This window comes from Artemia franciscana, chromosome 5 (genome assembly GCF_032884065.1).
Source record: "Artemia franciscana chromosome 5, ASM3288406v1, whole genome shotgun sequence".
Lineage (NCBI taxonomy): Eukaryota > Metazoa > Arthropoda > Branchiopoda > Anostraca > Artemiidae > Artemia > Artemia franciscana.
In genome coordinates, this window is record NC_088867.1 from 2304551 (window position 1) to 2327748 (window position 23198).

The following is a 23198-nucleotide window of genomic DNA, read 5'->3' on the forward strand; positions in this document are numbered from 1 at the left end:
TAATACCTCGTTCTTTACACTAAATCGTAAGTTTTGTCCCAATTCTTTAAGAATGGCCCCTGAATCAGAAAGGCCGTAGAATAAATAGTTGAAATTGCTAAAAATACTATAGCATAAAGAGCGAGGTATTTATCTCCTCCTAAATACCTCGCTCTTTATGCTAAAGTATTTTTAGAGCCCCTCATATGCGTAATAATCTCTGTTCGTTTTAAGTTTCAATGCTATTCTTTTCTTTCAATTGAAAAAACTTTTCCATGTTTATTTTTTCATTGTTTTTTTTATAGTAATTTTAGAAAATCCTGCGCCCTTTTCATTGAATTTCTGTTCCCCCATGACATATTTCTCCAAGGAAAGATCCTCCCACATAGCCCCCTCCCCTCAACCCCAACCCCAAAACCAAAAAAAAAATCCCCTGAAAACGACTGTACACTTCCCAATAACCATTATTATATGTAAACACTGGTCGAAGTTTGTAACTTGCAGCCCCTCCCCCAGGGACTGTGGGGGAGTAAGTCATTCCCAAAGAAATTGTTATTATGGTTTTTGACTATGCGGAACAAAATGGCTATCTCAAAATTTTGAGCTGTTGACTTTGGAGAAAAAATGAGCGTGGCAGGGGGCCTAGGTGCCCTCCAATTTTTTTGGTCACTTAAAAAGGGCACTAGAACTTTTCATTTCCGTTAGAATGAGCTCTCTTGCGACATTCTAGGACCATTTGGTCGATACGATGACCCCTGGGGAAAAGAAAAAAAAATAAACACGCACCCGTGATTTGTCTTCTGGCAAAAAATACGAAACTCCACATTTTTGTAGATAGGAGCTTGAAAATTTTGCTTTAGGGTTCTCTGATACGCCGAATGCGATGGTATGAATTTCGTTAAGATTCTGTGACTTTTAGGGTGTGTTTTTTCTCTATTTTCGAAAATAAGGCAAATTTTTTCAGGCTCGTAACTTTTGATGACAAAAACTAAATTTGATGAAACTTATATATTTAAAATCAGCATGAAAATCTGATTCTTTTGATGTATATTTTAGCATCAAAATTCCGTTTTTTAGAGTTTCGTTTACTATTGAGCCGGGTCGCTCCTTACTACAGTTCGTTACCACGACCTGTTTGATCAAAGATCCGCTTAAAGTCATGCTATGACATTCATCATAGATATAGCTACTGCTTGTTTGAAGGAGAGGCTGGCGTGGTCTCGGCATGAAGTATTGCAAGCGGAGTGTGTTAGTCTAAAGTATGAATCACTAGAATTAAGCATGAAAAGATTCACTTTTGTCCTAAAAGGTTTACCAGAGACTAAAGAGGGTGAATTAAAATGTATAAGAACTTTCAAAACAGAGCTTTCATTCCCAAATGCACTAAAGGTGAAGTATTTCTTTTTCTGCAACAAAAAAAAATTGATTTTTAAAGACTAAAAATGAAACTGTGGGTGGTCATAACATATTAAAATGATATGTTCGTTTAAAATTTGAAAAATAATATCAAATAAATTTAGATGTATGCAGGAGGCGACGGTTTGGGCTAGGACTACCCGGGAATCCTGAATTTTCCAACTATTTTCAAATTTCGCAACTTTTTTTTATTGGTTCCTCGAAAAAAATCTGACTTACGCTGCTGATACAGAAAATCATAACTACGTTAGGAAAACTTTCCATTGTCATGACTAGCCCCTCGCTTCCATGTTTAGTCATTAAACATTCTAATTTTCCATTTAGAAGGAAATTAATCTTCGTTTTACTTCTGGGTGCATTTTGAGATAGAAGTGTATTTAAGAAGCCTTTTTTAATTGATAATTTCAAAAAAAGGTAAAATTACAGAAAAATTACCTGAAGCAGTAATATAAACTGTGGAAACCGCTGAACCGGCTTAACCATGAGACCAAAAAAGGAAAGACGATCATGAGATGATATTTGCTTGACCTGAAATTTAAGAGTGAATCATTTTTAGAAACTTTGAAGAACTAATAAAAAGAATTTATAAGATTATTTTTTTTCTTTTTTCTAAAGACATCTACGAGAAAATTTTGTCATCCTATGGGTAAAATTCTATTCTTAGATATAAGTAAGTTAATAAATCTTATATCACAGAGTAACTGCCAGTTTTTCTGCATTAGGAAATTAAATTTTGAACACTAGAACACTTGAACACTAATAGATTTTTCTACGTGAGGGGGCAAACTTCCAAAAGATGCTCATTGGTGGAGGAGGGAAGGGAGCAGAGATTTTAAAGAAATATAGAAAAGTTCCATATTTTGTCGTTTTCATGAATACCCCCCCCCTGAAAAATAAGTCCTACTAAACAGCCTTTGTTTATGAAAATAGAATATGCATCTATGGTATCAGTATTTCAAGACACATTGAAAAAAAAATCATCCTATTGGGACAACCATTAGGACACCAAAATTTTAGTCAGTTTTTTTTAAATTTATTAGAACTACATGAATAAAAGTTTAAATTTGGTTATTAACCAAAAATTTGTTTTCAGCCATTTTATACCAACAGATTCCCCCCCCCCACCCAAAAAAATAAGGAAACCATATTTGGCAACATCCCAACGATACATAGTGCATATGCACTCAGACAGGGTAAGATGGTTCAATGCAATACAAAAAGAGCATCAAATATAATCCTTCTACAGTAGGGGGTTTTGACCTGGAGCTCTTGGAAACATTTCAGGGAGTTCTTAAGATAAGATGGTTTAAATACAATTAGCAAAATTAATATAAATAATCCCTTGTAATTTCCTTTTATTCTTTCCAAGAGAAACCTTTCCCATAGAAAAGCAAAACAATGCCTTTGTCAAAGATCCACTTTCTAACCACAAATCGTATTTACTTTCCAATAAGCATTTTAATAGCTTACTGAGCTTCTCTACTTTCCAGGATAAGGAAATCAGGCATAAGATTTTTAAGTGTTCCTTATAGATCTAATATTCTTATGAGTCCTAAAGGAATAAAGCACTTTCCTCAGTATAAATTACTTAACGTTGTAACAGAAAAGGATACTAGAGTTTCGGTTTGGGAAAAAGTAGTATGCTCGTGTATCTTATTATGTACTATTGATAGTACATAAAAATGAAGTTTAACATCACACACTTAACTTTAAACTTCAGACACTGCTGAATTTAAACTAAACTCCTTTTTCATGCACTGAAGTTTAAAGTGTCTCGATTATTTCAATGGGCTTACAAAATAGATTTCTCATAGAACAACAATTTCATCTTTTCATCTTCATATTTGGTAAAAAACAAATTATGAAATCATCTTTCATAAAGCAAACATAACTTTCACACTAGAGATAATAAATCCATGTTATAGCTACATGACGGACACAGCTAGAAGTTTTTCACGGAAAAACATATTTTTTCTCAAAAAGGCAAAGGTTTGAAATTAAACTTTAACCATAAGAGCGACAAGTCTTTTTCAACGATGTTAGAAGTGGTCACTGTTGTATCCTTTCTTCTAAGGGGAAGGGAGGGGTTAAGTTAATTTAAATTCAACTTAACTAAGATCTTTTCACTAAGTCTTTGGTTTTGCTCTTCGTTATCCATCGTCAAAGCACGTTATTTTTTACATAAATTAATGTTCTAGTTACTTGTTCAAAAGTTAAACCAAAATTATGAAAAAGAAAATACATAAAGCAAATATCCAGATATACGGCAGTACGCGGCATGCGGCAATAGTATGCGGCAGCTCAAAGAATAAATCGGGAATAATTTGGACAGTTACATTTTTTACTTTGAAGAAAATGGAACACTGCCCATGAACTAACAAACTCATGCATATGTGTTAATGATGCTTCCACACTAGGCCAAAGTACCTTTCACACTTGCATAACTTTAACGTTACGAATACGATACTTTACGTTATGTAATCTATACGTGACGTTTTGTAATTTTGCGGAGCAAATTTTGTTTGTAACGCAGTGTCAATCAAACTTAAGTTCTACAGAAAATGTTACTTCGCTGAAGTTTATAGTACATTACGGTACATAGTACATAGTACATAGTTATAGTACATATAGTTATAGTACATATAGTACATAGTTATAGTACATTACGGAAAAGTCAACACAGTAGCAACAAGACTGACTTTCTGGATGAACAGTTAATAAATCTTGAACATTAATATAAGTAAAGTTTTTCTGGGAAACCATCCACCCTTGGCCTCAGCCTGAATCACCACCTCCAGTCCACACTTTGAATTTTGAATAGTTTACTTATGATAATAGAGATAACTTTGGTCAATGACTATGATGGTTTTGGTAGCTTCTATGGACTTGTGTGATAGGACTTATCCGTGTGTGAAAGGGTATATATAATATGACGTAACTGAACTACTTTCGACAGAAAAATACGCGCGTAAAGAGAGATAATACCAAGAGTAGTCAGGTAATTATGCATGAATTTATTTTGGGGATGGGGGGTGATATTATGGAATTGGAGGCATAACTTTGAATACAACACTAAAACGGACGAACTATATGGAAAACATAAGGAATTAAGAAGAAACCGTAAAAAAATATTAAATAATAAAAAAATATTAAATATTAATATTAAAAATATTAAATATTAATAGCCGACCCTAATATTAGTCTAGCATAAATACCCATTAGCCATGAACAAAAGTTTGTTCATAGAAGTTTTCATGGTACTTATCGGTTATATAATAGACACTATAAAATTTTGACACAAGAAACTGGCCAAGTAACTTCTTTATACTGTCGATCATTTGGATAGAAAAGATCAGATGGGATAATAACCGGTTAGTTTGCTTTGACTAGCGCTGGAAAATAGTGTCTCACCATGGATGTTAAAGTTTAAGATTTGGGATTTGCCAGAGACCGAAGAACAGGCAATTATAATTCTCCAAGATAAGGGGCTGTTGCCCAAAACAAAAACAAAATGCGTCAATGCACAAAAAATGCGTAATTTTACAATTTTCCTAATAAAGTATTACATTTTCATCATATTTTGTTTTATTTCATTAGCTTTATCAAAAGTTTGGGCTATATATTTGCGCATTAGGGGGGGGGGGGGGGTAAAGCATAGCATATATTAAATACAGCAATTGTCATTTTACGCATTTAATATATGCAATGCTTTACCCCACCCCCCTTAATGTGCAAATATATAGCCCAAATTTGTTTCAAAACTATTATATATTCATCATATTTCGTTTCATTTCATCAGCATTAATCGAACTTCACTTCCCGAGTGTTTATTATATAACCGAAAAGTACCGTTTTTATTTTTAACTATTTTACGCATTTCAGGCATTTGCACGAATAAAAGCAACATTTCATTCCAGTAAACTACATCTTTACTTGTCTTGTGTCTTTTTGTCAAGCATGCGCGTCTTTGTTAGTCCAAGTGGTATGTTGCTGCGATTAGTTCCTACTAGCAGGTGAAGTAGTTTAATTAGTGACTTCCATATAGAATAAAGCAAAAAACGTATCATTCAGATCATTGCAGAAATTAAAATTTGATTTAATGAAGTTTCAGAACTATAAAATGAGCACTAGCTAGTGTTACAACTGGTAAAATTGGTCACGGTAAAATTGGATATTTTACGTATTCTACCAGTAATTTTACGAACCCCCGTAAAATTGGCATTCTACGTATTTTACCTATTTTACGTATTTTACTGGTTTCTTATATATTTTACTGACTTATTTTACGAGGGTTTCCAATTTTTACAGCACAAAAGCGCGAAGAGGCCCTCAGTAACAAGTTTGTATATGATTTTGTTTTGAGCATAGCTGCATTAAAAGGCTGCCTGTCTGACTTTAGTCTATTGTTATCAGAACGATAAAATATATTATAGTACAAATAATTATAATTTTAAAATGGTGAAATATTAGATGAAATGAATTTATATTAGTTCTGTGAGTTGTTAAAGACAATAAGGGCTCCAAGCATAAACAAGACAAAAATAGTAAAATTAAATAGCCGAGAAAAAAGAGGGTAATGTCAGCCAGTGGACAGAAATTTTTATGCGTTTTTTTTAGTTCTTTTTTGTGTAGTCCCCCCCTCAAAAAATTAAATAGCCGAGAAAGAAGAGGATAATGTCAGCCAGTGGACAGAAATTTTTATGCGTTTTTTAATTTTTTTTTGCGTAGTCCCCCCCACAAAAAAAAAACCTTTTGTAAAACCCTCTCCGAAAAAAATCTTGGATACAATCTTGAATATAATAATATACCATAATGATAGTATATATTTAACTTCAGTACAGCATTAATGTATACGAATTTAATTATACAAACTTGCCTTTAAAAAATCTGCAAATGCTGCTTTCCTCTTCGCCTCTGATTTTGCAAGTTCCATAGCCGTTGAAAAATTGTTAATAAAATCACTGTAAATATCTAAAACCAGTGCTTTTGAAAAACTGGCAACAAAAACTTCGCCGAGCTTCTCCTCTTTATCCCAGTTTCTGATAGAATCAGCGAGAGATACTCGAAATAAATTGTGACAGTGTAAAATCTGAGGAAGGCGATGAAAGATGGTAGCGATCTTATTAGGACTCATGATGGGTGGGCAGCTTTCTTCTAAGCGCTTTTTATAATCCTAGAAAGAAAAACGGCCTAGAATGATCTCACATCTTTATTGTGGTATTTAGATCCTCTGACTGTGATTAAGAATTGTAAAAATGAACGTTAATGTGGAAAAAAGTACATTTTGGGAAAACTACGAGATATGATCACAAAATTTCTGGGGTTTTAAGGGGTTGGCCCAGGCCAGCCTATTGAGTATTTCCTCAAGCTTCAGTTGAAAATAAATCACCTTCATAATTTTATTTTGTAAAATTACATATCATTTTCAGCTGAAGTCAACGTCCAATGCCTTACTAAGTTGATGATGCGTTAAATCTAATAACTTATATAGCGAGAGAAAGTGAAACAGAGAGGAGGAAGAGAGACAGAGAGAGAATTTATCACTGAGTCTGACCTTAAGGCAGGTAAATCTACAGAGAGGGGAGGGGTTCATTGAGAAATATGGGTTATACTACGACTACTACTACTACTAATAACAAATCACCGCAGCACCAAGCCGCCTGAGGCCAACATAGCTACGCACACTCGTCCATCCCAATCTATTCAAAGCCTCCTTCTTTACACCCTCCCAGGAAGTTCTATTTCCTTTAAATCTTTCTTTATGGAATCCTCCCACCCCAGACGAGGACGACCTGCTTTCCGTTTAGCCCTAGACGGTTGGCCGAAAAGGACAATCTTAGGCAATCTGTCAACCTTCATCCGCAAGACATGCCGTAGCCATCTCAACCTTTCTTTCAATATAGCCCTAGAAAGTGGGATTGAACCACATTTTCCGTACAGCCTACTGTTTGAAATACAGTGAGTCAACCGGGTGCCCAGAACAATCCGGCTCACCCATGCTCCAGAGCCATATTTGACTACTGTCATCACTGTACCTTCCAATACTCTAATCTTACTTTGCAGACTTACTCCCAAATAAAAAGATTGATGTTTTTTCATATTTTAATAGATTTTCAGTAATTTTGTGCCCCCCCCCCCTGCCACATGAATGTTTGAATCCCCCATGAAAAAAACTGTATATATGCGTCCCTTACAAGTTTGAAAAATATTCTACTTAAAGACAATCATTACCAAAAGCATGGGAGAAATAAGTTGGAAATATTGAGCGTCGGATTTCCTTAAACCTGAGTATGCTACACCGAACTTGGCGCGATTTTGAGCATGTTGGAGAAGACAGATTAGACATTCATTATTACTAACCGTAACACAAAATAATAGAAAAGATGAAGAATAGGGAATGAGAGATAAAACTCACAAAAAAAAATATAAAAAAGGCAAAACATATTATGGTTTCAAAACCGATTAGGTAAAGTGTAATATGTGAATTTCAAGAAAAACACAGTAAAATCATATATCATTAGAGTTTAAATGGCATGGCCCCCCTGACCCGCTTGCATGTCTGACATAGAGAGAGAGAAGAATTTACTAGGCATATCATTATTGTTATAAAAAGGCATATGGTTAATTTTAATTATAGAAGTAGGAGAAAAGTTGTACATAAATGAATTAGAGATACACCGGGGTTTTCCCCTTTGTCTTCTTTGGCTTTAGTCCATAATAAAATATGGCCTCGATACAATACCATGTGAAGATAAAAAACAATGGAAAAATGTCGGGTAGCAAAAACATCAACGAATCGGCATTCCCAAAGGTGTTAGCATACAAAAGAGTAATAAAAAAAAATCTTTGGAGCCCGGGGTTCCTATAAATTGTGTTAAAATAGAGGTTCTTATCCACATTTTAAGTATTTCATTAGGTACAATCTAACGAGGCAATTAGAGAGATGGCCAACTTTAAGATTGAAAAGCAATTTCAATTGTTAATAGAGATTTAGATGGAAAATAAAATATGTAAATAAAAAGATAAGGAATTAAACAGAAAAAGGAATTGAAACAGTGTATTTTCGATGAAACCCTTTCCAATTAATCAGAGACACACTGTTTTGAAAAATGGTTGGTTGAAATTTGATTGGGAAGGTGTTTCGAATCCCTTATGGTTCGAATATCCTTAAAATAGACATCCTTAAATATTCTTAAAATTTTGATACTAATACACACATCAAAAGAATCGCATTTTTATGCTGATTTTAAATATATAAATTTCATCAAGTTTAGCCCTACCCACCAACAGTTACGAGCCTGAGAAAGTTTTTATTGTTTTATAAAGTAGAGTTGTGACAAAAAATCAAACTTTAGTGTAAAGAGCGGAGCGTTGAGGAGAGAAAGCCTCTTTCATATACGGAATAATTTCTGTTCGTTTTAAGTTTTAATGTCGTTCCTTACTTTCTGTTAAAAAAGCATGTTTTTTTTTTTATTTAACAGAAATAAAGGATCGTTGAGTGTTAGCTTAATCCAGAAAAATTTTTGTCACTTGTTTTTTTTTCCAAAATTTAAAAATTTATTATTCATTAAACACATCCATGCAGGTTTAATCTACGCTTCAAATTATACATCTATGGACAATTATCATTCTAAATACTATAGATTGTGCAGTAAAGTGTCTAATGAACCGAAAATGAAAATAAGAAGCAAGTGAAATAAGAAGAAAATGAAGAAAATAAGGAGAAGAAAATGAAATATAGAACAAGAATAAGAATAAATGAGAAAGAAATAACAAGAAAATGATGAATAAACAAAACAAGAAGAAAATGGAAATAAGAAGAAAAGAAAATAAGAACCGAAAATGAAAAAGAAAATATCCCACAAATAGTAAAAGAAGTTAAACAATAGAAGAGATATTTGAAAAAGGGCAAAACTGCTTCCTATATTGATATGAGAACACCTTTATATACCGATATTCCTATATTAATACAAATAAGTCACTATTCTTCAGGGGTTTTTCCTAGTAAGCCTAAGCAAAAATTGATTTTTTTAAGCTCTCAACGGGAACAGTCTTTCGTTCAATGATTTTACACAAGAAAAAACTAATTTTAATGAGCGTTACATCATTTCTAACATATTAAGAATATAAAGCAATATTAGGTAGCGTTAGAAAAACTATCGATGAAGCATTTATTGTTCCATTAATGGCTAGTCGATTTCCTTTTTTTACTTTAATTTTTAAGATATATGTGGTTGTGTAAGTTTCCACTTAGTAAGTTCGAACTATCAGATTTCATTTTAAGTGTCCTTGGTACTTCAAAGGAAGAAAATGCACGATCGTGCATATTGCTCCCCATAATCTGTGGTGACGATTGGGGGAGTGACACGTGCCCCATCATTGACCCCTAGATTCTTCTGACCCCCTACATTTTGAAAAAATACCTTTTTGGGGCTATTTTCTTTGAAAAAAAAATAAACAACGACAAAACCCCCTCCCTTTATACTGAAAAATACATTTGCCCACCTCCTTCCCCATAAATTTCCAACGACCATAATCATTCATGATCATTGAAATAATAAAAATACTTTTTTAGGGTTATTTTAATTGAAAAAAAAATAAACAACGAAAAAATCCTCCTCTCTGTATACTGAAAAATACATTTGCCCACCTCCCTCCCCCTAAAATTTCGAGCATTAATGCCAACGACCATATTGATTTATGATCAATGAAATAATAACTGACTTCGTGTTCCTTAAATTCCACCCAGGTATGTTTATTACCTCTTTCACATAATTTTTTTTAAGGAAAAAGATTGCCAATAACGATAGAGTCACTAACCTCAAATTGACCTTCAAGTCTAGCCTAAGTACATTAATGCAACATTGAAAAAAGTGCAACCAATCAAAGAAAGATCATATTCATAAATAAAAATGATCTAGCCTAAAGAAATGGAGTTTTCCAATTTAACCTGAGAATATTGGTGCCAATCTTAGACCAATTATTCAAAGAAAAAAAGGAGATCACATAATAATAACAATAATTGAATATTTCAAAGTTATAAGCAATATAAAAAAACTGAAAACGGATATTATTGAAAGTAGTAGGAACACATACATATTTAAAAAACATTAGAGATTTAAATTTACTAGAGAAAGTCCACTCATTGAACTACACCCAGATTTAACGAAAGAAAGAATAGAGACTTTTATGAAATTAATTATATATCTATATTACTATATATACAACATAAGTTATATTTGGTATATAAGTAGAAGTTGGCACATAAATAGAGTCTGTTCATAAGCGAAACAAATACGAGCATGCTACTCAGAATAAATATCAGATCTGGTAAGGATTATATTTTTAAAGGGGAAACATAGGTTCAAAAAATTCCAAATACAGATGTATAATATAAAAAAATACAAGAAACTATACAAAAAACCCGAGATTCCTCGGGGATATGATGGTGAATGAACTAAGGCCATTTCAAGTACAATCGTGATATCTATTGCGCAAGGCTATTAACTAAGAATTTATTATGGAATTTATGAAGGATTTATTTATATTATGCATTAAGAATTGAATTTATAACTATGTCACTATAGGCTATTGCTTAGATTAGACAGTCGGTGCCCTCTTAAAAAGAAAGGAAGAAAAAAAAAATACAAGCTCCTTGTAGTCCCATCTTGGAAAAATGACGCCAATATCTTGTTGCTGTTGTTGTTTTTATAAATACAGCCCAATATTAGCCCCACTTCAGACAATTAGCCCCTTTTATTTGTAACAATAGGCCCTCTTTAGCTCTTTTTTCGTTTGTAGGGTAGCAATAAGAGAGTCCGTTTGTAGAAATAAGCCTGGTTAAGTTCATTTTTAATACTTGCTCCCGCCATATGAAATATATAACAATTAAGAAGCCACAAATCGTGAGGAAAAGACGATGGACTAAAAATAATTATTATCACAGAAATTATTATTATTACTATTATTATTATAGAAATTAAAAAAAAAACATCGTTTGTACTCATTACAATTAGTTCAAATGGCTGTGTTCACATTTTTAACAATTTGGTTTCAAACACTATATGAAAAGAGCTTACATTAACTATTCTCTGGAGCGTTGAAACATAAGAGTTTTCACTGTGAACAATAGTTGCCACAATCTGCCTCCGTTTGAACTGCTCTGGTGTTAAACCGGGAGGGGCAGGTGGCAAAGTGGGTGGCTGGTATCTCCTCTGAAAAGTAGCATTGCCACCATAATTCAGTTCGTCACTTTCTTCTGTCAGACTTGGCATCCTCGAAGGGACGGGTGTTCCTTCTTTTTCTGATGACACTGAAAATAAAGTGTCGATATTATTTTATATCAAAGAAGTTACCACAGCACCACCGCAATACACGTGACTCAACGATGGTAGAAGCCTTTTTTTTTAATATTCCACTGAAAAACTGCCCATGGCAACCTGGAATGGGGAGCTCATCTTTTTCATTAGATGAAGGATTAAGAAATAATTCATATAACAACCGTCACACTAGCGATATTACTCCAATCGTGGCAAGCAGCTTTTCCAAAAATAAGTTGTTAATGAATAATATATATATATATATATATATATATATATATATATATATATATATATATATATATATATATATATATATATATATATATATATATATATATATATATATATATATATATATATATATATATATATATATATATATATATATATATATATATATATATATATATATATATATATATATATATATATATATATACAAGAATGTTCTTGGTACCCGGCTGACTGACCGTATTTCAAACAGTAGGCTGTACGAGAAATGTGGTTAAAAAATGTGTGGCTATAATCAAACAGTTCGTGGTAACGAACTGTAGTAAGGAGCGACCCGGCTCAATAGTAACCAAAACTCTAAAAAATGGAATTTTGATACCAATAGCTATATCAAAAGAATCGCATTTTAATGCTGGTTTTAAATATATAAGTTTCATCAAGTTTAGTCTTACCCATCAAAAGTTACGTGCCTGGGAAAATTTGCATTATTTTAGAAAATAGGGGGAAACACCCCCTAAAAGTCATAGAATCTTAACGAAAATCACACCATCAGATTCAGCGTATCAGAGAACCCTACTGTAGAAGTTTCGAGCTCCTATCTACAAAAATGTGGAATTTTGCATTTTTTGCCAGAAGGCAGATCACGGATGCGTGTTTATTTGTTTTTTTGTTTTGTTTTTTTCCCAGGGGTGATCGTATCGACCTAGTTGTCCTAGAATGTTGCAAGAGGGCTCATTCTAACGGAAATGAAAAGTTCTAGTGCCCTTTTTAAGTGACCAAAAAAATTGGAGGGCACCTAGGCCCCCTCCCACGCTAATTATTTTCCCAAAGTCAACGGATCAAAATTCTGAGATAGCCATTTTATTCAGCGTAGTCGAAAAACCTTATAACTATGTCTTTGGGGACGACTTACTCCCCCACGGTCCCCGTGTGAGGGGCAACAAGTTACAAACTTTGACCTGTGCTTACATATAGTAATGGTTATTGGGAAGTATACAGGCGTTTTCAGGAGGATTTTTTTGGTTGGGGGAGGGGTTGAGAAGAGGGGGATATGCTGGGGGAACTTTCCATCGAGAATTTGTCATGGGAAAAGAAAACTTCCATGAAGGGAGAGCAGGATTTACTAGCATTATTTAAAAAAAAATTAAAAAATAAATGTGAAAAAGCTTTTTCAGCTGGAAGTAAGGAACAGCAATAAAACTTAAAACAAACAGAAATTATTACCCATATAAGGGGCTCACCTCCTTATGATACCTAGCTCTTTACGCTAAAGTATTTTTAGTAATTTCAACTATTTATTCTACGGCTTTTGTGATTCAGGGGTCATTCTTAATGAATTGGGATAAAATTTAAGCTTTAGTGTAAAGAGCGAGGTACTGACGATGGGGCGAATCCCCTCATATATGTAATAAAAACATGAGAATACAAAAGTTCTTTACGTAAGCTAATTTATAAGTTACGTAAATCTTTTACCAATAAAAAGATTCGTAAAAAATTAAAAGTTCTAGTTGCCTTTTTAATTAACCAAAAAATCGGAGGGCAACTAGGCTTCGCCCCCGCTCTTTTTTTCTCAAAATCATTCGATCAAAATTATGAGAAAGCCATTTAGCCCCCCCCCCCCAAAAAAAAATATGCAAATTTCGTTTTGATTATTCCTCTGCGGAGAGCCAAAATCAAAACATGCATTGATTCAAAAACGTTCAGAAATTAAATAAAAAAAACGAGTTTTTTTAACTGAAAGTAAGGAGCGACATTAAAACTTAAAACGCACAGAAATTACTTCGTATATGAAAGAGGCTGCTTCCTCATCAACGCCCCGCTCTTTACGCTAAAGTTTTTTACTGTTTTCAAAAGAAGAATTGAGAGAAAGAGTCAAACTTTAGCGTAAAGAGCGGGGTGTTGATGAGGAAGCAGCCTCTTTCATATACGAAGTAATTTCTGTGCGTTTTAAGTTTTAATGTCGCTCCTTACTTTCAGTTAAAAAAACTCGTTTTTTTTTATTTAATGAAAGAAAGGTTCACTTTCGTCACAAGGTTTCGAAAATGCGTATTACTCCATATAGCTAGATTCTCATGATCACATAATGTTTCTTTGTCATTATGACAGAAGCGCGTCCATTTTTCAGCTTTCTAAAATCCCCCTTCAACGAAACTAAAAATGCGTAAAGTGGGCAGGGTTTTGAAGCCGAGGGAAATGTTGGTGTTGGGCAATATGAATAAATAATGATATAAAAACAATATGCAATCATCAGAATATAGCTATATGCAGTAATTAAAAAAAAATAATAATAAAAAAAAACTCACCAAAAACTAAAATATTCTCCCTTCGAACTTTTAACACCACAGAAGCTTGCCCTTGACTAAACGTAATTTCTGCGAAAAATAGGGCTGCAACGATGAAAGATCATGACGATAACAAACAAGGCTTAACCAATTAGACCTCGCCCCGCTGCTGACGGGGCTCATGGACTAATACACTTCGCTCTATAGGTAACGTTACCTGTAGACAAAATCGGACGCTGCAATGCGTATCTTTCGTAATATGCAACTAATCACTCTGATTCGCCGGTTCAAAGTTCGTCACAGGCCAATGTCACAACAGCTACTATTACAATTGTTCAGAAACAGCTGTCTAATTTAAACTTGAAAGTGAAAGTGAACCATCTTGGATATTAGCATTAATAGAAGCGTGAGTTTTTTAATTATCTTTCGAATTCCTACTATACAGAAATTACCAGTGATGTATTTAAAATATAATTTCATTCATATTGTACAACCCCAACTTTTACCTCGGCTTCAAAACCCTGCCCACTTTACGCATTTTTAGCTTGCCCCATGGAGGAGGAGGGTCAACTAGAAATGGATGCGCTTCTAGAATTAACATTTCTCAGTACTACAGTATGGAAACTATCCTGCTTCGCAACATAGTTTCCAGTTTAGACAGCTTGTGACGAAAGTAAAGTTTTACCGAAAGGTTGAGATGGCTAGGCCACGTTCTGCGGATGAAGAATGACAGATTGCCGAAGATTGTCCTTTTTGGCCAACCTTCTAGGGCCAAACGGAAAGCAGGTCGTCCTCATCAGGGGTGGGAGGGTGTCTTGAATAAAGATTTAAAGGAAATAGGAACTTCTTTGGAGGGTGTAAAGAGGGAGGCTTTGAACAGATTGGGTTGGAGGAGGAGCATGCGTAGCCGTGTTGGCCTCAGGTGAGTTATTAGTAGTAGTAGTAGCAGTATATATATATATATATATATATATATATATATATATATATATATATATATATATATATATATATATATATATATATATATATATATATATGTTACAATGTGTGTGAGTAAATACTTTACAGGATAAACAATTTTTTTCCAAAAATTCATAGGCCCCTCCCTATATCTGAATTTCGTGTTATATCAAAACGGTCACAACTGTAATACCAGCAGTGTTGCAATACTTCTGCCTTAACAAACCTATAAGCAAAAGTCAAGGGGATAACCAATCAAAAAGAAATTGTGTGTACTAGGAATCACAAGCCACACAAGTTGGAAGTTTCTACGCATGATACTGCTAGATGTATTAGGTGGTCGAGAGAGGTCCATCTCTTGAAAGGGGGATTATTTCGAAAAAACCCAGGGCAAATCAAATTACATGTGAAAAAGATATACTTTTTTGAGGAGACCTTACTTACAAAACTAGTTCTTCCTTGAAAAGCAGCAAGGCTTTACATAGGCGTAGTTAAAAGACTTCAGGGATCCCATACCCGGATGCATGTTCTTCCCAAACGTAATGACGCTTAAATAAATTTCCTTTGTGTTGATAATGAGATTCCCCTTTGCTCCAGGACTGTGTTGACTAACCCCAGAGCAAATCCCCCTCAAATGAAATCTCGGACCTAAGCTTTCGTGTAACACCACAAATAGCCTGCAATTTCTAGTTTCACCAAATAGCTTTTTCATAATTCTGTTTTCCAAAAAGTACAAAAAGAAAGGCTTGATGCATAATCCAGTAATATATTTATTCTTTATTTTTTCCTATTCAAGCTATAAATCAACCTTTTTATTTTTAATAACGTAACAATATATTCTTGCTTAGAACAAATCAACAGTGGAAAATCCACTTATTTTTATTACGATCAATGAATGATTCCACATGTTTTTTGTACAGATAGATTTAATTTCCGTGCGGTTCGTAGATTTAATTTCCGTGCGGTTCGTTTGAATATCCCGAAATTATCATAAAAAAGGAAAGCCTAATGAAAGCGTCAATAGATACATGTGCAGCGTGCAAGTACATAGAATTAAATAAGAAAACAAGTTTTTTCAACTAAAAGTAAGATGCAACATTAAACTTAAGACGAACAGAAATTACGCTAAGCTTTACTCTTGCTCTTTACGCTAAATCTTTTTAGTACTTAAAAAAGGCTTCTTATTGTTGTAACTAAACGAGCATAGCGTTTCAGGAGTCATTCTTAAGGGATCGGGATAGAATTCAACCTTGAGCATCCTTGTGAAAATTTACTCAGGACAATTACTCTTAACATCTCCACGCGTAAAATTGAGACGGAAAAAACAAAGCAAGACATAAGAAGAATTTTGTATAGGAATTCTGACAAATTTCTCCAGTGTAGAATTTCCCCAGAAAATTTCAACCCTTGGAAATTTCCCTCTCCATGGAAGATTATCTCCGAGGAAAATCTCAACAGCAGTAAATCCCCCCCCCCCCCGAATAATATATGCATACTTTCCAATAACGAATACTATACGTAAATAATAGGGAAATTTTGTAACATAAAGACCTTTCCCCAGGGGCCGTGTGAGGGTCATGCTACCCCAAAGGCACAGTTACTCGGCCTTTTTAACTAGGCCGAAAAAAAACGTGGCTATCTCAAAATTTTGATCGGACGATTTTAGAAAAAAGGGGCGTGGGAAGGGGCCTAGTTGCCCTCCAATTCTTTCGGTCACTTATAAAAGGTCACTAGTACTTTTAATTTCCGTTTGTATGGGCCCTATCACGATATTCTAGGACCACTAGTTCGATACGATCACCCCTGGAAAAAAAAAAAAATAAACACGCCTCCATGATCTTTCTTCTGGCAGAAAATACAAATTTTCACATTTTTTTCAGATAGGGGCTTAAAACTTCTACAAATGGGTTATCTGATACGCTGAGCCTGCTGGTGAGATTTTCATTAAGATTCTATGGCTCTTAGGGGGTGTTTCCCCTTTTTCAAAAATCAGGCAAATTTTCTCAGGCTCGTAACCTTTGATAGTAGGATTAAGCTTACTGAGCCTCATATATTTGAAACCAGCATAAAACCCAAATTCTTTTGATGCATCTATTCGTATCAAATTCCATTTTTAGAGTTTCGGTTACTATTGAGCCGGGTCGCGCCTTACTTACAGTTCGTTACCACGAAGTGTTTGAAAGAATGGTCTCCTATATAACTTCAATCCTCGTGTATGATTTCTTAAATCACATTTGCCTGCCGTAGCATAAAGAAAGAAAACGATCAAAATGGGATTTTTAAAGGCCAAATGAAAATACTGAAGAAAACACAGAAAGCGAATATTTCGAGAGAACAACCACCACTCTTCTTCAGCACGAGCAAAACAATATGATCAAGGAACAAAAACCAAAAACAAGCACGGAAAGCACCACAAAATCAATGAAAAAAGTGCCAAAAAATTAAATAAAATTCAATAAAAGACCAAAAATTAAAAGAATTAAATCAAATACCTAACAATCAATAAAGTGAGTAATTCACCAAAATCCGCGATTTGCATAAAATCCAAACAAATATGAACTGACATCGACGGATACTAACGAACAAAGCGGTTGTATTATGAACAGGCGGTTGTTCTCTCGAAATATTCGCTGTCTGTGTTTTCTTAAGTATTTTCTTTTGGCCTTTAAAAACCCCATTTTTCATCGTTTTCTTTCTTTATGTTAATCCCTATGGCTTATATTAAGGTCACAAGCAAACAACATTTCAGCGTTTTTGGCGAAGAGGGGTGCATTTTTTTTCTATGGGTTCCGAAGTGTAATAAAAGAAAAAAGGTTTTATTCGCCCACCCCTTCCATAGCAAGTGCCTCTGGAGAAAAAATACTATTAAAACACTGAAGTCTTATTGCCTTTACTATTACAGGCAACGCTATAGCGTTTCCTCTGGTTCCACAGCAGAATTCGAGGAGAGAGAAAATTGATCATTGACATTCAGTGCCATAACTTTCAAAAAGAAGACAAATGTATAGTTTGGAGTTGCTTCAGAACCGTACGGGAAAATTCAAAATTTTATTGGAAAAAACAATCTAAAAAAGAAAATTAAGTTTCTTTAATAGCTATTTTATCCATGTAGCAAAGGAAACTCAGCAAAAAAAAAAGAAAGAAAAAAGCTTTAAGCGACTGTGGTTAACGTAGCAACTATTTCGTTTTAAAGATGAATAAGGAAAAGGCAACACGTAGAGATTTTGCAGAACTCGTCAATCCATAAATAATACTCGTCAATCCATAAGCATAACTCGTCATATAATATATAATATATAATATATATATATAATATAATATATAATATAATATATATAATATATAATAAATAACTCGTCAATCCATAAAGTGCATGTTATTACCATGCACTGTGAGTCTAAATCAAGGCCTATTGTTTTTTTTTTTTTTTTTTTTCTTTGCAGTAAATGTGATTCGTTTTAAAAAGATTGAGAGGATGAAGTCAATGACTTTGGTTTTTAATTCTCTTTTCCATCAACTCTTTTTACTTGAAAAATTCGGATGAATCAAAGATTAAAAAAACTATTTTAAATGAAAAAAAAATCGTTACTTTTCATATTTTATATTAGAATTTGTGAAGGAAGAGAAACTTCCGGGAAATTGAGATGCACCATAATCATTCAGAGCACTTCAATTAAAATTATATTCAATTTAGGTTTTCTTTGAAGTTCAGCAGTAAAGCAGAATAGACGATTTCCAAAAATAAACTTTTGAGAAATTTTCAAACAGAGATTTTAAGAAAAGATGGGACATGGGAAAAAAATGAAATATAGTCCCAATTTTCTTCCTTTTCTTTTAATCATTGAATAGATTTCTACCAAAACAGAATATAAGTTTCATTGAATACTGAAGCCTCAAAATATATGAATTAGAAAAAGTGACAGATAACGATTTGGTTGCAACCACTACGTCTCGAGATATTCCGCCATTTTACCCGAAAATAAAAAAATTAGTTGCATCCTTAGACATGGAAAGCCTCCTCCCTCTTTGAGTCACAGAGATTCAGATTTTTATCCCACCTCCATAACATTAAACCCCGTAATATTTTGACGGAAATACACCAAGCCCAATGGACCCGTTTGGGTTACTGGTACAAGGAGTACCCGCATAATTTTTTTGGAGGAAGGGATGAGCCTGCCATCGTTTTTCTGAGGGGGGAGGGGGTAAAGTGTTAAATTGGAGTTTTTTTCTAGAAAGGATCAGATATGATAGGAAAATATAAGATTTATCGCGCAAAAGATCATTTTTGACAAAACTTACCGAATTTACGTTTGCGTTAAAAAGAAAGAATCAAAGAACTTTATAAACCAAGGAACAAAAAAGTAAAATGAAATAGCCTAGTAGTAAGGAAATTCCCAAAAATAAAAACACAGAAAACACAACAATAAAGTAAGAAAACTAAAAGGGTCAAAACCAAACAAAAGCCTAAGTGAAGATATAGGAGAAAATGAAGCAAAAAAATAGGAGAGGAGTAAATAATTGTAAAATAAACACAGGTTTTAAAGAAATAAAATATATAAACACTAAAATTGAACAGAAACCAAAAAGAACAAAAAAATAAACAAGGTGTAAGACAGGACAAAATACTAATCTGGTAAAATTGTGCAAAAAGGGGCAAAAACACGGTAACAAAAGTATAAAGATAGAGGCATGGATATACAAACTGTGACAAGCTTGGGGGACAGGAGGCGGGGTTAATCACGCACTTCTGACAGGCAGTAGGCGATCCAATGAGTCGCGCCCACTGAGATTTAAAGGGCTCTTTGTGGGTAACCAAAAGTATTTATTTTATCTTAGATTTTGTTTTTCTTCATTCATATAAACACTATATTTAGTAGCAGAATCGCTATCTAGTAAATTATGACCTCCAACCCTTTCCCTCAACACCGTTAGGATGAGGCTTGAAACTTTCAGAAGACACATTACAGTAATTTCCACAAGAAACTAATTTTGGTTTTTTTGTATTATTCAGAACACACTCAATAAGTTAATTTAGGTTCTTTTATGAAATAAACTAGGATGTAGGTACATTTTAAATAGGTAAACCTAACCTAACCTAAATATTCCTTCTCGTAAGAGTATAAAGTCATGATGTGTCCATTGACGCACTGTTTTGTTGTAGGCAACAACCCCTAATCCTGGAAAAATATAATTGCCTCTTTTTCGGTCTTTGGCAAATCCCAAATCTTTATTTCAAAATCCATGTTCAAATCACTATGCATAGCAAACTAAGTTGAGTTTTGTCTTTGTGGCTATGAAATATGATTTTCCGGTTTTTCCAGGGGTGATCGTATCGACCCAGTGGTCCTAGAATGTCACGAGAGGGCTCACAGGCCCCCCTCCCATGCTGTTTTTTCCAAAAGTCACCGGATCAAAATTCTGAGATAGCTATTTTATTCAGCATAGTCGAGTAACCTAATAATTATGTCTGTGGGGGCGACTTACTCCCCCACAGTCCCTGTGGGAGGGGCTGCAAGTTACAAACTTTGACCAGTGTTTACATATATTAATGGTTATTGGGAAGTGTAAAGACGTTTTGAGGGGGATTTTTTTTGGCTGAGGGGAGGGGTCACTTGATTTTCCAGCATTATTTAAAAAAAGAGAAATTAAATAAAAACACAAGTTTTTTCAACAGAAAGTAATGAGCAATATTCAAACTTAAAACGAACAGAAATTATTGCGTATATTAGGGGGTTCGTCCTCTCCTCAATACTTCACCCTTTACGTTAAAGTATTTACAGTATTTTCAAAAGAGCTATTTAGTTCGCGAGGGGGCGAACCCCCTCATATACGTAATAATTTTTGTTCGTTTTAAGTTTTAATGTTGCTCTTTACTTTCAGTTGCAAAGCTTCTTTTTTTAAATTTAATTTGGTCCAGATACCACCGATTAGGCACCTAACTATCCTTTCACCCAGGACTCAAAACCGTCTATACCCCCAAGATCGAAACCAACGACTGAAAACGAACCCCTGAAAAGGCTTTGAGGGTACTTACTGCTTATTCGGTTGTTATCCTTTCGCCTATTCATTCTGTAATAACAACAATAAGAGTTTTTTGCATTAATTATTTCTGCATTACAAATTTATAAGAACTCAAGAGTCTTGCGAAATGATATTAATCATTTTCATGATCGATATTTTTTTCTTCTTCATTATTAGTCTTTGAGGTCACAAGAGTTAATTTTGACAAAACTGATTTCATGTTAAGAACCAGTTGACTGTTTAAAGGGTATTGACATAATATACTAAGCAGGTTTGTGGCAATGAACTGCGAGTAAAGAGTTAATCTTATCAACAGAAATCGAAATTCCGAAAATAGCAATTTTGATAGATAGTATATCAAACAGTTTACGGTAATGAACTGTAAGTAAGGATGGATTCGTCCCAATAGTAACTATAACTCTAAAAAAAGAAGTTTGATAACAATTAATGCGTCAAAACAATTGCTTTTTATGCTGATTCCAAATATATACAATTTATTAAATTTAATGTTACCCATCAAAAGCCATGAGCCTGAAAATATTTGTATGATTTCTGAAAGAAGGGGGAAACACCCACAAGAAGTCAAGTGATCTCATCCCACCATCAGATTCGAAATAACAAATACGAGGACTTTTATACTTTTTGCCAAAAAAAAGTTTTCATATGCGTTTTTTTTCCAAGGGTGATCGTATCGAACCAACAGTCCTAGAAGATCGAGAGATGGCTTATTCAATCGAGAATTCAAAGCTTTTTTTGCTGCCCTTTTTGCGTGACCGAAAAGACTGGAGGGCAACTGGCCCCCTCCCACATTCTTTTTTTCCTAAAGACATAAGATTAAAATTTTGAGATAGCCAATTGGCTCAACATTGTTGAAAGGTCCAATAACTCTGCCTCTGGGGAATGACATGACCGCTACCCCACAGCCCCTGGGAAAATGCCTGTAAGTTATGCAGTCTTCCCATAGTTAACACATTATGTTTGTCATTGGGATATATACAGACACATTTATTTTTTGGGGGAGTAGGGGGAATTTTCTTTGGGTTAAGGATTTTCCACGGGGAGAATTTTCCATCCTAAGAAAATTTTCAGGGAAAAATTTTCCACCGAGGAGGATTACTTGGCATGATGTAAAAAACAGTCAGAAATAAAAAAAAAGCCAGTTTTTTTTTTACTGAAAGTAAGGACCAGTGTCATTTTCAGTTCCATAAGAAGACTTGGCATTTTTCCAATATCTGTTGTTTCTATTTCTGGCAGAATTGTGAAACAGATTTTGCAATATGTTATATGTGTGGGAAGTAAGAGTGAATAGCTATGTCTTTCTAAGATAGCTGCTTTCTATCTGCATATTTTGATAAGAAACTTCCAAATTGAGTGAACTCTGAAGGAGAAAAACCTTGCGAAACACAGCCAAATTTGGATATAGACTTTTAAGGAATAGATATGAAACATTTAATGCATTCTTGAATACTTTCAAAAAGAAAACAACTAATTTAAATTGATATTTGGTATTATAACGTAGCTCCTAACCATTTCAACCTCCCACAAAATGTGAGTTCAAATCTCCCAGCCCACACAAAATGTGAATATTCAGACAATAAAACGAACCTTTTCAAACGGAGCGGGCAATAATAATATAAATAAAAAAATGAAAAGAGTACAATGAAAACAAAAAAAGGTTACATACTTTATCTCTCTCCCTCATCGAGACAAAATCCTGAACATTGACCTGATCAGACACGTATAAATGAATTTATTTGGGGGGGGGGGCTGAAAAGCAAAAAAGGTCAATCGTGCAAAAAATACACGAAATTATGAGGGCTGGGGCGTCACAAATTTAGATTTCAGAGGGACTAAACCTCTATCCCTCCAAACAACGTATGCGTCTGAGCTCTCAGACAAAAATGGTAAGACTCAGTTTTAATTTGATTTTAAAATTGCTTAGAATTCGTACAGTTATAAACTGTGACTTTATGTATTAATACAA

The 23198-nt window shown here is 34.0% G+C and overlaps 1 protein-coding gene across 8 annotated transcripts in view; it reads right to left on the bottom strand.

Moving 5' to 3' along the window:
• The window catches only part of LOC136026871 (rho guanine nucleotide exchange factor 10-like), a 254534-nt gene that overhangs the window by 47739 nt on the left and 183597 nt on the right, over nt 1-23198 (bottom strand). For 7 of the 8 annotated variants that reach the window (XM_065703651.1, XM_065703652.1, XM_065703653.1 and 4 more), the window contains 3 exons: nt 11475-11707; nt 6272-6568; nt 1831-1923 (listed from right to left, as the gene is read on the bottom strand). In XM_065703651.1, the coding sequence (XP_065559723.1) occupies nt 1831-1923; nt 6272-6568; nt 11475-11707 (623 nt within the window). Of the gene's footprint in view, nt 1-1830; nt 1924-6271; nt 6569-11474; nt 11708-21227; nt 21385-23198 lie in introns of those variants that run through there. The other variant, XM_065703659.1, reaches the window with a different exon arrangement.